Source organism: Nerophis lumbriciformis, linkage group LG19 (assembly GCF_033978685.3).
Source record: "Nerophis lumbriciformis linkage group LG19, RoL_Nlum_v2.1, whole genome shotgun sequence".
NCBI classification, from domain to species: domain Eukaryota; kingdom Metazoa; phylum Chordata; class Actinopteri; order Syngnathiformes; family Syngnathidae; genus Nerophis; species Nerophis lumbriciformis.
The window spans coordinates 16,829,733-16,843,454 of record NC_084566.2 but is presented as its reverse complement, the minus strand read 5'-3'; the positions used below and the strand labels follow the sequence as shown (position 1 = coordinate 16,843,454).

Below are 13,722 nucleotides of genomic sequence, written 5' to 3'. Positions count from 1 at the left end.
CAAATGGCTCTTTAAACACACTTGTAGAACCATAGAAAAAAAGGCTATTAATGCTGACAAAGTTTTAAGAAGAAGTGTTAAGAATATATCACCTTGAATAGATTCAGACATGCTTTTTTTTCACAATCGTTTGTCATTTCCTGCAGCACTGTGCATACTGTAAGCGCCTTGGAGCATCCATTAAGTGCTGTGCTGAAGGATGTACTCAATTCTACCATTACCCCTGTGCGGGGGCAGCAGGGGCCTTTCAGGATACCAGGAGTCTCTCGCTCCTCTGCCCAGAACACATTGATTTGGCCGTGCATAAATGTAAGATGTGTTTAATTTGACACACTTAAAATAACTATTTGAGTATAAACAAGCAGTCAGTGACTTGACCCGTGCAATTTAACGCTTTTATTTCCATGTCCGCAGTTGATGACGACGTAAATTGCGCGCTGTGCGACAGCCCAGGGGATCTACTCGACCAACTGTTCTGCACCAGTTGTGGGCTGCATTACCATGGAATGTGTCTGGATATGGCCGTGACCCCTCTGAGGAGGGCAGGGTGGCAGTGCCCTGAGTGCAAAGTCTGCCAGACGTGCAAGTAGGTCACCCTTCAAAAAATATTGTATTAGTGATAATAAAGTGGACCAAAAAGAATGTGCTGAAATAATTGTTTAATGGTTTGCAGGAACCCAGGAGAGGACACTAAAATGCTTGTATGTGACATGTGTGATAAAGGCTACCATACGTTCTGTCTGCAACCTGCAATGGACGTGCTTCCCACAAATGACTGGAGATGTAAGGTAGGTAGGAGAATCCACATTCTATGCAGCTGTGTCCCAGAACATCACTTCAGAACTTCATGTCACCTTAGAGTTGTTTTTTTTATTTTTTTTATTTTGTTTCACAGAACTGCAGAGTATGCATCCAGTGTGGAACTCGAACCAGTGGGCTGTGGCACCACAACAGCTTGCTGTGTGAGAACTGTGTCCAAAACCAGGACCCCGCTCTGAGCTGCCCTGTGTGCGCCTGCATCCTGGACCCTGAGCATCATAAAGACCTAGTCCACTGCCACACCTGTAAGAGGTAAGTTCAAGCTCCACTTTTAGGCGCTAGGAATTTTCAAAATGGGGTACCAGGGACCCCATCAAGTCATGAAAATGGGGTCCCAGAGTAAATTTTTGGGGTCCCACTTTTTTGTAACCGTTTTGAAAACAAATGATAAATGTATCCTGTTATATCTCACATTCTATATTGTTTTGGAAAAAAGTTGTCATAAACTTAATTTGACCTAATTCAGTTTTACAAAAGAAAACACATTTTTATGCATATGTAAATGTATCCAGTTATAAACATTCATTCACTTTCTTCTTTCCTTCATGGATCTATACTTCACCGCAGCCACACCAAAATCAAAGTTCTCTGGCTGACGAAGACTACTGATACATCTCATCTCTGCAAATTTTACTAGAATACCCTTATGAGTATTACATATAGCAAAATCAGGTACCTACTGTACTGTTTACTTGTTGAAATATGCTTTTTAGAGCTAAAATCTACCTAAATGACCCTTTTGCTGCGGCCAAAAATTGATTTAAAAGGTATTTCAACAAGTAAACAGTAAAGAAGTTACTTGGTTTTGCTATATGTAATGCCCATAAGGGTATTCTAGTACAATATGTAGAGATGAGGTGTGTCAGTATCAAAATATTACTTGAAATAAATTTTGGGCAGCAGCAAAGGGGTCGTTTGGGTAGTTTTTAGCTTTGTAAAGGGTATTTCAATAAGTAAACAGTACAGTAGTTACTTGATTTTGATATATGTAATGGGTATTCTGACAAGGGTATTCTAGTAAAATATGCGTGTGTAAATATCACAATATTAAACTGAATCACTTTTTGTCAGGCAATATTACATTTAATGAAAATCTTACATAAATGAATACATCCAAATACTTTATGAATATTTATTATGTGCATGAAGAAATAACATTTACAATTGTATGTATCTTCCAAACAAGAATGAGGTTTTATCACATCAACATCAGACTAACAACAGTCCTTTAAATCCCATTAATAACACAGAAAAAGCAAACTGTCATTTTCCGGACACGATAAAGGCTTAAATAATGTCAAACACGTAGCGTTACAATAACCACGAAGATTAAGTGTTTGTCTTACACCTAGTCATCCACTGTGAACGGACGAAGCCAAGCAATGCAGGTTTAGCGCGTGGTGCGCGCTCCTGTGAAATAAATACATTAAGTGTTTCCCCCAGAAAATGTGTTAGTTAAGAGTTAAGGTGCTCTTGTACATCATTCGGCATATCTTTGTCTGTGACCAGGCTGTCAAGGGTGAATGGAGAATCCGAACTCCTGTGAGAGCTTGTGTCAATATCTGATGTTTCTATTCTAAATTGAATGGATGTAGTTGATGGAGAACTGCCCCAGATCTACTCGCATAGTTCGAAGTACAGCAAAACAACTGTATCGTAACCACTTCTTCCACCTGCGTCGACTGCTTGTCTGTACTTTCCATGAATCGCTTTCAGTTTAGTGACGATAGTTGTTTTTGTGATGTCCTCTTTCCAATGAGTAAATTCCTCAGATGTCCCTCCAAGTCCGTACCGTTCCAAAATAGGGTAAGAATGTCACCACACTTGGACAGGCAAGTTTCCCAGTCAACACTTTGGTGAGTTTTGTTAACTTTAAACTCCAAAACGATGCTTAAAAGTAGCTCTACTTCTCTGTCAGTCCACATATATAATTCTTTCTTGCGGTGACCCGCCATTTTTGCTATATGCAGCCTCCGGAAATGACGTTTTGGATGTTTCTGATTGGCTAAAATGGTCTTAAGTCCTAGCATACAGCGCCCCCAGTATTTTGGCATGCGTATGACAGTCAGTGTATGCGTTTGCTTAGGGACAGAGATAGTGTTTTAAATGTGCACGTGTGGCTGGAGATCTTGTTAAGACGTTAGTTTAGGCGGTGGCTCTTTGTTGTTAAGGCAGCCGCCTTAACAACAAAACGCTGCAGAAAACCCTGACATTTTTGCAAGGCAATCACATTTTGGCACAACACCGGCAAATATAAACGAAACAAAACACCGGCAGAAAGCGATAACCGATAAAAAAAACAGCAAACCGGAGTTTTGAACCAAGGAAGCAGGGTCGGTAAAAAAAATTAATAATCTGCGTCCCGTGGACGTGCGGACTTCCGGAAATGCGCATCCTTTCTGATTTCAATGTGTAAAAAGACACAAAAAGTGCGTTATTGCCAACATTGTTACTTACTATGTATATATGATTTTAAGGATGTCATACTTAAGGATTGCCTAAACCGCCTTGTTGTTAATTCCTTTGCAATCCTTTCAGATGGCTACACCTCGAGTGTGAGCGTCACAACTCAGGCCAAGCAGAAATCCACCCAAAAGAGGACTTTGTCTGTACCAACTGCAGGTCTCCCGCTGCAGAGCATGCGTCCCAAGCAGAGAATATGGACACTGGCCGAGAGCTTAGCCCTTCGCCAGTCTTGACGCATACAGACTCTGAGACTGGCCCACAGCTGCCTGAAAAGTACACGGACCAAGAACCTGGCAGTCGGATGCCTCCTGAAATGCACAATGACCCCAAACCGGAATTACTTGCTGCTCCGTTGCACTCGGATCCAGAGCCTGTTGAGGATACCGTCCAGGAAGAGAAGCTTTCCTCGTCAGCCCAAGAGCCTGGTGAGTACTTGTTCCCAATTCCTGATTTTGTAGATTTGATGAGATTCTAATCTTTTTCAGAATGTTATCAATGTGGGGGTTTTTTAACTCAAAAACAAAGCAATCACACATTATGTATAAACATCTTCTTAGTATCAAGCAATGCAGTATGCATACGTTTGGGCCATATAGTCTCTTATCAGAGCTGAGTCTAAAGTTTGCACTTGTCACAGGTTGGACTAACACCTAAAGAAAAGACCATTAATATATTTTTTGAGGACTGTCGCATCACCAGATGGTGTCTCACAAGCTGCAGATTCAAGGATTTCCATTGTCTTAAAATTGTATTCATATTTTTGCTTGAATCTTTAGAGGATGCTTGTGCTGGATTTCAATTGAAATCCGAACTCTTATTTTTCCACTTCATAATTGGTAGTCCTGTTAATTTTTATTTGCAGTTTAGATGTAACAATGCATAATCCTTCTGTATATCTGACATTTAATGGCACTCTAATCTATATTTAACACACTTCCTTGTGGTCTCTAGATAATACATATTGGATATGTTTTGGTTTACGTTTTACGTCAATTTTGCTCCACAGTCACTTTTTACAAACTCCCCTTTTTGTGTCTGTCTCTGCAGAGGTGTTTGTTCTTAGATGCAAATGAAATCCTTTATGCCCCCCTTTCCAAAAGTATCAGAATTTATATATTTTTAAATGTATACTTTCAAATATAAACTGCTCAAAAAATAAAGGGCACATTAAAATAACACAACCTAGATCTAAATGAATGAAATATTCTCATTAAATACTTTGTTCTTTACGTAGTTGACTGTGCTGACAACAAAAGCTCACAAAAATTATCAATGGAAATCAAATTTATAAACCCATGGAGGTCTGGATTTGGAGTCAGAGTCCAAATTAAAGTAGAAAAACACTACGGGCTGTCTATTCCATTTGCACAACAGTGTGAAATTGGTTGGCGTTTTTATAGCCTTAAGAGCAGGCGGGAGGGCATTAGAGGAGAAGAAATAGCGTCGGAGGCTGCAGGCAGAAGTTTCGGCTGAGTCGGCTTAGCAGAGGTGGAGGAAGATCATGCAAGGATGACTCCAAAACACAGCATTCAGAGACATCCAAAATTGCGTGCAAGCTCACAGCGAAATCCAAGAACTATATATCGTATTTTTCGGACTATAAGTCGCAGTTTTTTTCATAGTTTGGCCGGGGGTGCGACTTATACTCAGGAGCGACTTATGTGTGAAATTATTAACACATTACCGTAAAATATCAAATAATATTATTTAGCTCATCACGCAAGAGATTAGACGTATAAGATTTCATCGGATTTAGCGAATAGGAGTGAAAGATTGTTTGGTAAACGTATAGCATGTTCTATATGTTATAGTTATTTGAATGACTCATACCATAATATGTTACGTTAACATACCAGGCACGTTCTCATTTGGTTATTTATGCGTCATATAACGTACACTTATTCAGCCTGTTGTTCACTATTCTTTATTTATTTTAAATTGCTTTTCAAGTGTCTATTCTTGGTGTTGGGTTTTATCAAATAAATTTCCCCCAAAAATGTGACTTATACTTCAGTGCGACTTATATATGTTTTTTTCCTTCTTTATTATGCATTTTCGGCCGGTGCGACTTATACTCCGGAGCGGTTTATACTCCGAAAAATACGGTAATTGTGTTGCTTTGGAATTGTTTAACAAGACTATCCAACATTGTAAGTCAGAAAAGAGGAAAATCATCTCTGCTGTGACACTTCATTCCATTGCATCATCAAATAAATGGCAGTAACCTAGCATAGGATTTTGGCAGAGCAGCATCAAGAAAGAACGGTGTGCTGGGGATGCCTGTGAAAGCTGCACTGCCCACACTGTCTAGACTCCACTGACGAGGAGAATTGGAGTATCATGATGACGACGGTGGTATCTGTCTGCAAACCTGCCTGGAGACAGGCTGGCTCATTCATGACTGCTCGCTAACTTTGCTTACTATGCTGAAAAATGTCTATGGTCATCAGTTGCATCATTCTGATGTCAAATCAAGCGCATGTAATGCCTTGTCCATTGGTATACTGCATCTTCAATGTTGAACAGAAATAAGACACAGCTGAATTTGAAACTTCACCGGAAGCCTGCAGTTAAGTCTTTGCTGCGTTAATCAAAGCAATGTATTTATCTAAACATCACCTCATTCACTGTAGGAGTTGTAGGGAAGAGGGTGTGGGTCGGGTGGGGGGTGCATTAATATGAATGAGAGTGTGTGTTCAGCTGGGTCAATGGCTGAACGCTGAAGAGGGTTGGAGGGGCCATCTACTAAATGACTTTCTGGCATGGGTACCGGATGAGCACCTGCAAGCTGCACAGTCATGAGCCCCAGAGCACAGGCTCTGGGATGTGGTTGGTTGTCATGGTTACTGCTTTCCTTGGCAGAGATGCTTCTGCAGGTGCGTATGTGTGTGTTAGTGTCAGTGTGACATGGGAACTTGTGAATGGAAATGATGGGTGCCCCCCTAATAAGACGAGACTATCTGTACTGTCTGCGTGTTTTACTCTAGGGATGTCAGCTTGAAAGCCACCGCCTGATTGCTTCAGTTCAATTCATTCTTTGATACTGAACCAATAATTGAAAGGCATAAACGCTACCTGACTAAATGGAGGAAAAATAATTCAAATCTCTATCTCCAGTCTTTAATTTGGGCTTCTTGTGACACAACTATATAAACCAGGCCTGGGCAATTATTTTGACTCGGGGGGGCAAATTTAGAGAAAAAAATGTATATATCTATATCTATTTTTAGGAACACTAATACAAAACCTCACAATAATGTCTGATTGAATGCTAAAAACGTTATGACAGACCGCCTTCAAAAACGAAATGGAATTAATTTTTTTTTTACTGAGACACCCAGAATGCACATGAAAATAAAGAATATGGGATTCACAATTTTAACTATGAACGATAAAACACTGAATATTGACAACATATGAACGTCACACCCCCTCTCGATCGAAATATTTTACAATTAAGCGAAACACCGTGAAATATGAACGCGAAGGGTAAAAAATAAACCCACCTACAATCTGATATATCTGATACATCAATAAACTTTAGAACTTTGTTGTAAAAATCTCCTTCGCGTCTGTCGACCCGCATTTTCAGGCTCGCTCTGGAAACACTGTGGAAACGCTCCCCACCCACACTACTTGTTGCCTCGTCTGAGCTGCTGTGACTTAAATTACCATAGTAACTAGTATATCATGCAAAAGCCCAGATTCCAACCATTGAAATACTTTGTATAGTTCAAGACTTACGGTCATTTGAAAACCTCACTGCACATCATAATGGCAGCGACAGTTTCCATCTTAAAGATCTAAAAAAAATTTGGGGGAATGTCCGGCGGGCCAGATTGAAAAGCTTAACGGGCCGCATGCGGCCCCCGGGCTTTAATTTGCCCAGATCTGATATAGACCGACAACATTGAGTCTCCTAGTACAACTTTGGGGGGCAAGAAGGTTTTAAGGGAGGTCAATTTTGACAAACGCAACAAGGACTTGTGCACACGCACATGGTCGTAGTAACTACCATTGAGGACACCGAGGTCCTGTCCTCAGTATTTCTATTAAGTGACAAAAAGAAGATATTATGTCTTACTGCAAATGTACAATATCATGCAGTAGATCGCAGTTGTCAAACTGGTTTTCATTGAGGGCCACATGGCAGTTATGGCTGCCATCAGAGGGCCGTTTGTAACAGCGAATAATGTATGAATTTGCCTCTGGATTTCATTATCAATTATGTAGATTGTTTTAAGTAAACTGTCGATTTTACAGTAAAAACTTTACATTTACAAAATTTTACTGTAAAATTAGCAGGATTTTTTTTACATTTTACGGTAAATGGAAAAACAGAACCACTGTATTTTTGGGTGTTTTTGGTGGTTACGGAAAAGGCTGACAGTTTAGTTGCCAGACTTTTTGTGTTAAATTTGCATTGGTTTTTACAACATTTTATTGTTAATGGAAAAACAGTACAAATAATTTTTTTATTCTGGCAATTTAGCTGCCAGTTTTACTACCGTAAAAACAAATGTACCAAATGTCTTTCCATTTACAGTAATACACCGTTAAAAACAACAACCGTAGATTTTACAGTCAAAAACTGGCAGCTCAGTCAACAGAATTTTAACGCAAAAAACAGTAATAGTTTTTTTCAATATACAGTTATATGCTGTAAAGAACACCGTAAAATGTATTGTCATTTTTATTATTTGGATGGGTAATTTGTTGTAAAGGTAAGTATTTTTATTAAGACAAATCCATGTTTGGAAAGTATGATATTTGTTGCATTAATGGATACTATTAAAATGTAAAATGTATGCAATTTCAAGCAGTACATATATTTTTTCTGTCAAAATGGAAAAAAATCTATTACAGTTAGTGAAAAAATATTAAGTACTTTATTGACACACATCATTTACAGATCTGGCCCCCTGGCCTTGAGTTTGACACCGGTGCAGTTGATCATCCTCTCATAGTATACGATCTTCGGTCATGCACAGCCCGTTAACTTACAATTCCAACAACGTAAAGCAATGTGGTCCACTTTTACTTAAAACATTATCCAATCCGAAATGTGCTGTCGACATAACATTAACATTAAATCAAACTGATGTAACTAATGTATGTTTCACGTGAATTAAATGAATGTGAAACGCTGTCGTGTCAGTCAGGTGCCGCCCCAACGTAATTGCAGAACACGCGCTCTGCGTAAGGTTTCGCGCTCGGTGGGCGGGCCCTTACGTGTAGTGATTTCTCCAGATTCTCTGAACGTTTTGAAGATATTACGGACCGTAGATGGTGAAATCCCTAAATTCCTTGCATTAGCTCGTTGAGAAATGTTGTTCTTAAACTGTCGGACAATTTGATCACGCATTTGTTCACAAAGTGGTGACCCTCTCCCCATCCTTGTTTGTAAATGACTGAGCATTTCATAGAAGCTGCTTTTATACCCAATCGTGGCACCCACATGTTCCTAATTAGCCTGTTCACCTGTGGGATGTTCCAAATAAGTGTTTGATGAGCATTCCTCAACTTTCTCAGTATTTTTTGCCACTTGTGCCAGCTTTTTTGAAACATGTTGCAGGCATTCAATTCCAAATGAGCTAATATTTGCAAAAAACAACACAGTTTACCAGTTTGAACGTTAAATATTTTGTCTTTGCAGTCTCTTCTTTTTTTTTTTGCAGTTTATTCAATTGAATATAGGTTGAAAAGGATTTGCAAATCATTGTATTCTGTTTTTATTTACAATTTACACAACGTGCCAACTTCACTTGTTTTGTGTTTTGTAGAATGATCGTACAAACCCCGTTTCCATATGAGTTGGGAAATTGTGGTAGATGTAAATATAAACGGAATACAATGATTTGCAAATAATTTTCAACCCATATTCAATTGAATGCACTACAAAGACAAGATATTTGATGTTCAAACTCATAAACTTTTTTTTTTTTTTGCAAATAATAATTAACTTAGAATTTCATGGCTGCAACACGTGCCAAAGTAGTTGGGAAAGGGCATGTTCACCACTGTGTTACATGGCCTTTCCTTTTAACAACACTCAGTAAACGTTTGGGAACTGAGGAGACACATTTTGTAAGCTTCTAAGGTGGAATTCTTTCCCATTCTTGCTTGATGTACAGCTTAAGTTGTTCAACAGTTCAGGGGTCTCCGTTGTGGTATTTTAGGCTTCATAATGCACCACACATTTTCAATGGAAGACAGGTCTGGACTACAGGCAGGCCAGTCTAGTACCCCCACTCTTTTACTATGAAGCCACGTTGATGTAACACGTGGCTTGGCATTGTCTTGCTGAAATAAGCAGGGGCGTCCATGGTAACGTTGCTTGGATGGCAACATATGTTGCTCCAAAACTTGTATGTACCTTTCAGCATTAATGGCGCCTTCACAGATGTGTAAGTTACCCATGTCTTGGGCACTAATACACCCCCATACCATCACAGATGCTGGCTTTTCAACTTTGCGCCTATAACAATCCGGATGGTTCTTTTCCTCTTTGGCCCGGAGGACACGACGTCCACAGTTTCCAAAAACAATTTGAAATGTGGACTCGTCAGACCACAGAACACTTTTCCACTTTGTATCAGTCCATCTTAGATGAGCTCAGGCCCAGCGAAGCCGGCGGCGTTTTTGGGTGTTGTTGATAAACAGTTTTCGCCTTGCATAGGAGAGTTTTAACTTGCACTTATAGATGTAGCGACCAACTGTAGTTACTGACAGTGGGTTTCTGAAGTGTTCCTGAGCCCATGTGGTGATATCCTTTACACACTGATGTCGCTTGTTGATGCAGTACAGTCTGAGGAATCGAAGGTCACGGGCTTAGCTGCTTACGTGCAGTGATTTCTCGAGATTCTCTGAACCCCTTGATGATATTACGGACCGTAGATGGTGAAATCCCTAAATTCCTTGCAATAGCTGGTTGAGAAAGTTTTTTCTTAAACTGTTCAAAAATCTGCTCACGCATTTGTTGACAAAGTGGTGACCCTCTCCCCATCCTTGTTTGTGAATGACTGAGCATTTCATGCAATCTACTTTTATACCCAATCATGGCACCCACCTGTTCCCAATTAGCCTGCACACCTGTGGGATGTTCCAAATAAGTGTTTGATGAGCATTCCTCAACTTTATCAGTATTTATTGCCACCTTTCCCAACTTCTTTGTCACGTGTTGCTGGCATCAAATTCTAAAGTTAATGATTATTTGCAAAAAAAGAAATGTTTATCAGTTTGAACATCAAATATGTTGTCTTTGTAGCATATTCAACTGAATATGGGTTGAAAATGATTCGCAAATCATTGTATTCCGTTTATATTTACATCTAACACAATTTCCCAACTCATATGGAAACGGGGTTTGTAATTTGATCGCTCTTTACCAGTTATACTGTACAAGTTATACATGCTCACTCCAATAATGATGTGTCATTAGGAACACTAAGACTCTACAACACTAAGAATAGCCGCAAAGCCACAGTTGATAGATGATACAAATTACTGATGTCCAGGTAACTACTGATTTAGGACCATGTTCTTCTGTTGAGATCAACTGATTAAAGTCTTAAAGGGTACCTGCTTCCTTTTTTTTTTAGAATTTTGCCTATTATTCACAGTCCTTATGTAAGACAAGAACATATAGGTTTTTCTTTTTTTACGCATTCTAACTAGAGATGTCCGATAATGGCTTTTTTGCCAATATCCGATATTCCGATATTGTCCAACTCTTAATTACCAATTCCGATATCAACCGATACCGATATATACAGTCGTGGAATTACACATTATTATGCCTAATTTTGTTGTGATGCCCCGCTTGATGCATTAAACAATGTAACTTTACCATGAATTGATTAACGTGGACCCCAACTTAAACAAGTTGAAAAACTTATTCGGGTGTTACCATTTAGTGGTCAATTGTACGGAATATGTACTGTACTGTGCAATCTACTAATACAAGTTTCAATCATTCAATCAAAAACAAGGTTTTCCAAAATAAGAGAACAACTTCAACTCCAGTTATGGAAAAAAAAGCCAACATGGCACTGCCATATTTATTATTGAAGTCACAAAGTGCATTATTTTTTTTAACATGCCTCAAAACAGCAGCTTGGAATTTGGGACATGCTCTCCCTGAGATAATCCTAATACCCACTACAACTATGGGAAATACTATACGTTGACTTTCACAAAGTACGTTATTTTTTTTTTTTTTAAACATGCCTCAAAACAACAGCTACAAAAACAATGAAGGCACAGCTTCAATCCAGAGTATACTAGAGCATACTTGCCAACCTTGAGACCTCCGAATTCAGGAGATTGGGGGGCCAGGGGGGGTTTGGTTGGTAGCCGGGGGTGTATATTGTAGCGTCCCGGAAGAGTTAGTGCTGCAAGGGGTTCTGGGTATTTGTTCTGTTGTGTTTATGTTGTGTTAAGGTGCGGATGTTCTCCCGAAATGTGTTTGTCATTATTGTTTGGTGTGGGTTCACAGTGTGGCGCATATTTGCAACAGTGTTAAAGTTGTTTATACGGCCACCCTCAGTGTGACCTGTATGGCTTTTGATCAAGTATGCCTTGCATTCACTTATGTGTGTGTAAAAGCCAGAGGAAAAGCGGACGCAACGACAGGTTGTAGAGGACGCTAAAGGCAGTGCCTTTAAGGCACGCCCCCAATAATGTTGTCCGGGTGGAAATCGGGAGAATGGTTGCCCCAGAGATATTTTCGGGAGGGGCACTGAAATTCGGGAGTCTCCCGGGAAAATCGTGAGGTTAAAACCAATACCGATAATTTCCGATATTACATTTTAAAGCATTTATCAGCCAAAAATATCGGAAGGCCGATATTATCAGACATCTCTAATTCTAACTACCAAATAAATGTGATCAAAAGTCAGCTCACAATGAAACCTATTGGAGTCGCTCTATTCTGCCTATAAAGCGCTTAAAAACATCCAAACACTTCCATCAACATTTTATAAATACACTGTAAGTATATATGTAATGAAGTAACAGGCACATTAATAATAACATAAATTACGTATTTTGATCATTTAATAGTAACAGGCACATTCTTTAAAAAAAAAAAAAACGCATTACAACGTTCGCTTTTTCCTTCAACAACATCACTGATTACTACTCACTGCAGACTTAATGAGAGCCAACAAACAAACATCACTTACTCTACATGGTCTGCCGTCACTAGGATGCCAACTGTTAGGATGTTTATATATTCCTGCTTAGATGAAGAATGACTCATAATCCTTGCATAGAAAAAAGGTGGGTGGAACCAAGGTTTTTTTGTTTTTGACATTTACCAGTCTAAATTGGATGTCAAAGTTGACCAACTTGTCAGATTATGTTGTAATACTTTTACTTTGTAAACCAGGTGAGAGGAATTTTTTATGATATAGAATAAACTTTCACGAGCTCCGAGGCTAGAAAGCAGCTCACCAGCTTATGACATCAATATAGCAGCAACCAGTTTGTTAGCACTTTGTGACAATGCACCGCTAAAAATAGTTAGTCTGCATTAGCGCTTATAATAACAATATTACTAATACTTGGTTAAAAATCAGGTCACAAAATGTAAGTGTTTTTGGATGGTTATTTCGAGGGTTTTATGGGGGGAATAGAGGACCTCCTATTAACTCCAATGTAAGCAGACTTTTTTAATGTTTATTTACAAGTCCAAATGCATACAAAGAATACATCTGTCTTCTTTTTTTTTGTAGTTCAGATTTTATTGACGTCCAGCATCAGCCATTCCTATACATTACATCATATTTGCATACATCATACATCTATTGTCTGCCCTAAATGTCAAAATATGTTTTTGTTTATATCCCTACAATGACACCCCTACCCCCTAAAAAAACTGAAAAAAACTAAACAAACCAAAAAAATAACATTAAAAATAAATTAAAAATAATATGATTATGAACAGATAGTAAATAAATAGATAGAAAAAAAAATTATGAACATATAGGGAGTGATCTTTTTTACACACTACAATCACTAATTAGACATCGGTCTTCTTGTCTCTCGTACTAATTGTGAACAATAGGCAAAATTCCAAAACTAGTGCAATTCCCCTTTAAAATTATTTGATTTCCAAGCAACGCTGAGCAGTAGCTTACATTAGGCATCAACACAAGTGATTTTCTCTTGCCGAACCGAGCATAATAAAGCTTATCCGCTCGTAAAGTGCTGTATGTAAAAAAATATATAAAAAAATGGAGCCAAAATCAACCGAAGCGTAAGACTGTAAATGACTATAGTCGTAAGTCTCCTGGGTCATAAATCGATGCTTGAAACCAAAACACGTTAAATTACTACAGTCATGAGTTTAAGGGTCATAAATCGACAAAGTCCAGGAGTGCCTACAAGATTCTTGTTTATTAATGAACAAATCACACATTACTCTTGACAGAC

At 38.8% G+C, this 13,722-nt stretch overlaps 1 protein-coding gene across 7 annotated transcripts in view; it reads left to right on the top strand.

The window, feature by feature from the left end:
- Positions 1-13,722, top strand: part of kmt2cb (lysine (K)-specific methyltransferase 2Cb) — a 162,132-nt gene that overhangs the window by 85,848 nt on the left and 62,562 nt on the right. For all 7 annotated transcript variants that reach the window (XM_061979481.1, XM_061979477.2, XM_061979479.1 and 4 more), the window contains 5 exons: positions 147-309; positions 415-586; positions 674-788; positions 896-1,071; positions 3,358-3,710. In XM_061979481.1, coding sequence (XP_061835465.1) covers positions 147-309; positions 415-586; positions 674-788; positions 896-1,071; positions 3,358-3,710 — 979 coding nt within the window. The remainder of the gene's footprint in view (positions 1-146; positions 310-414; positions 587-673; positions 789-895; positions 1,072-3,357; positions 3,711-13,722) is intronic.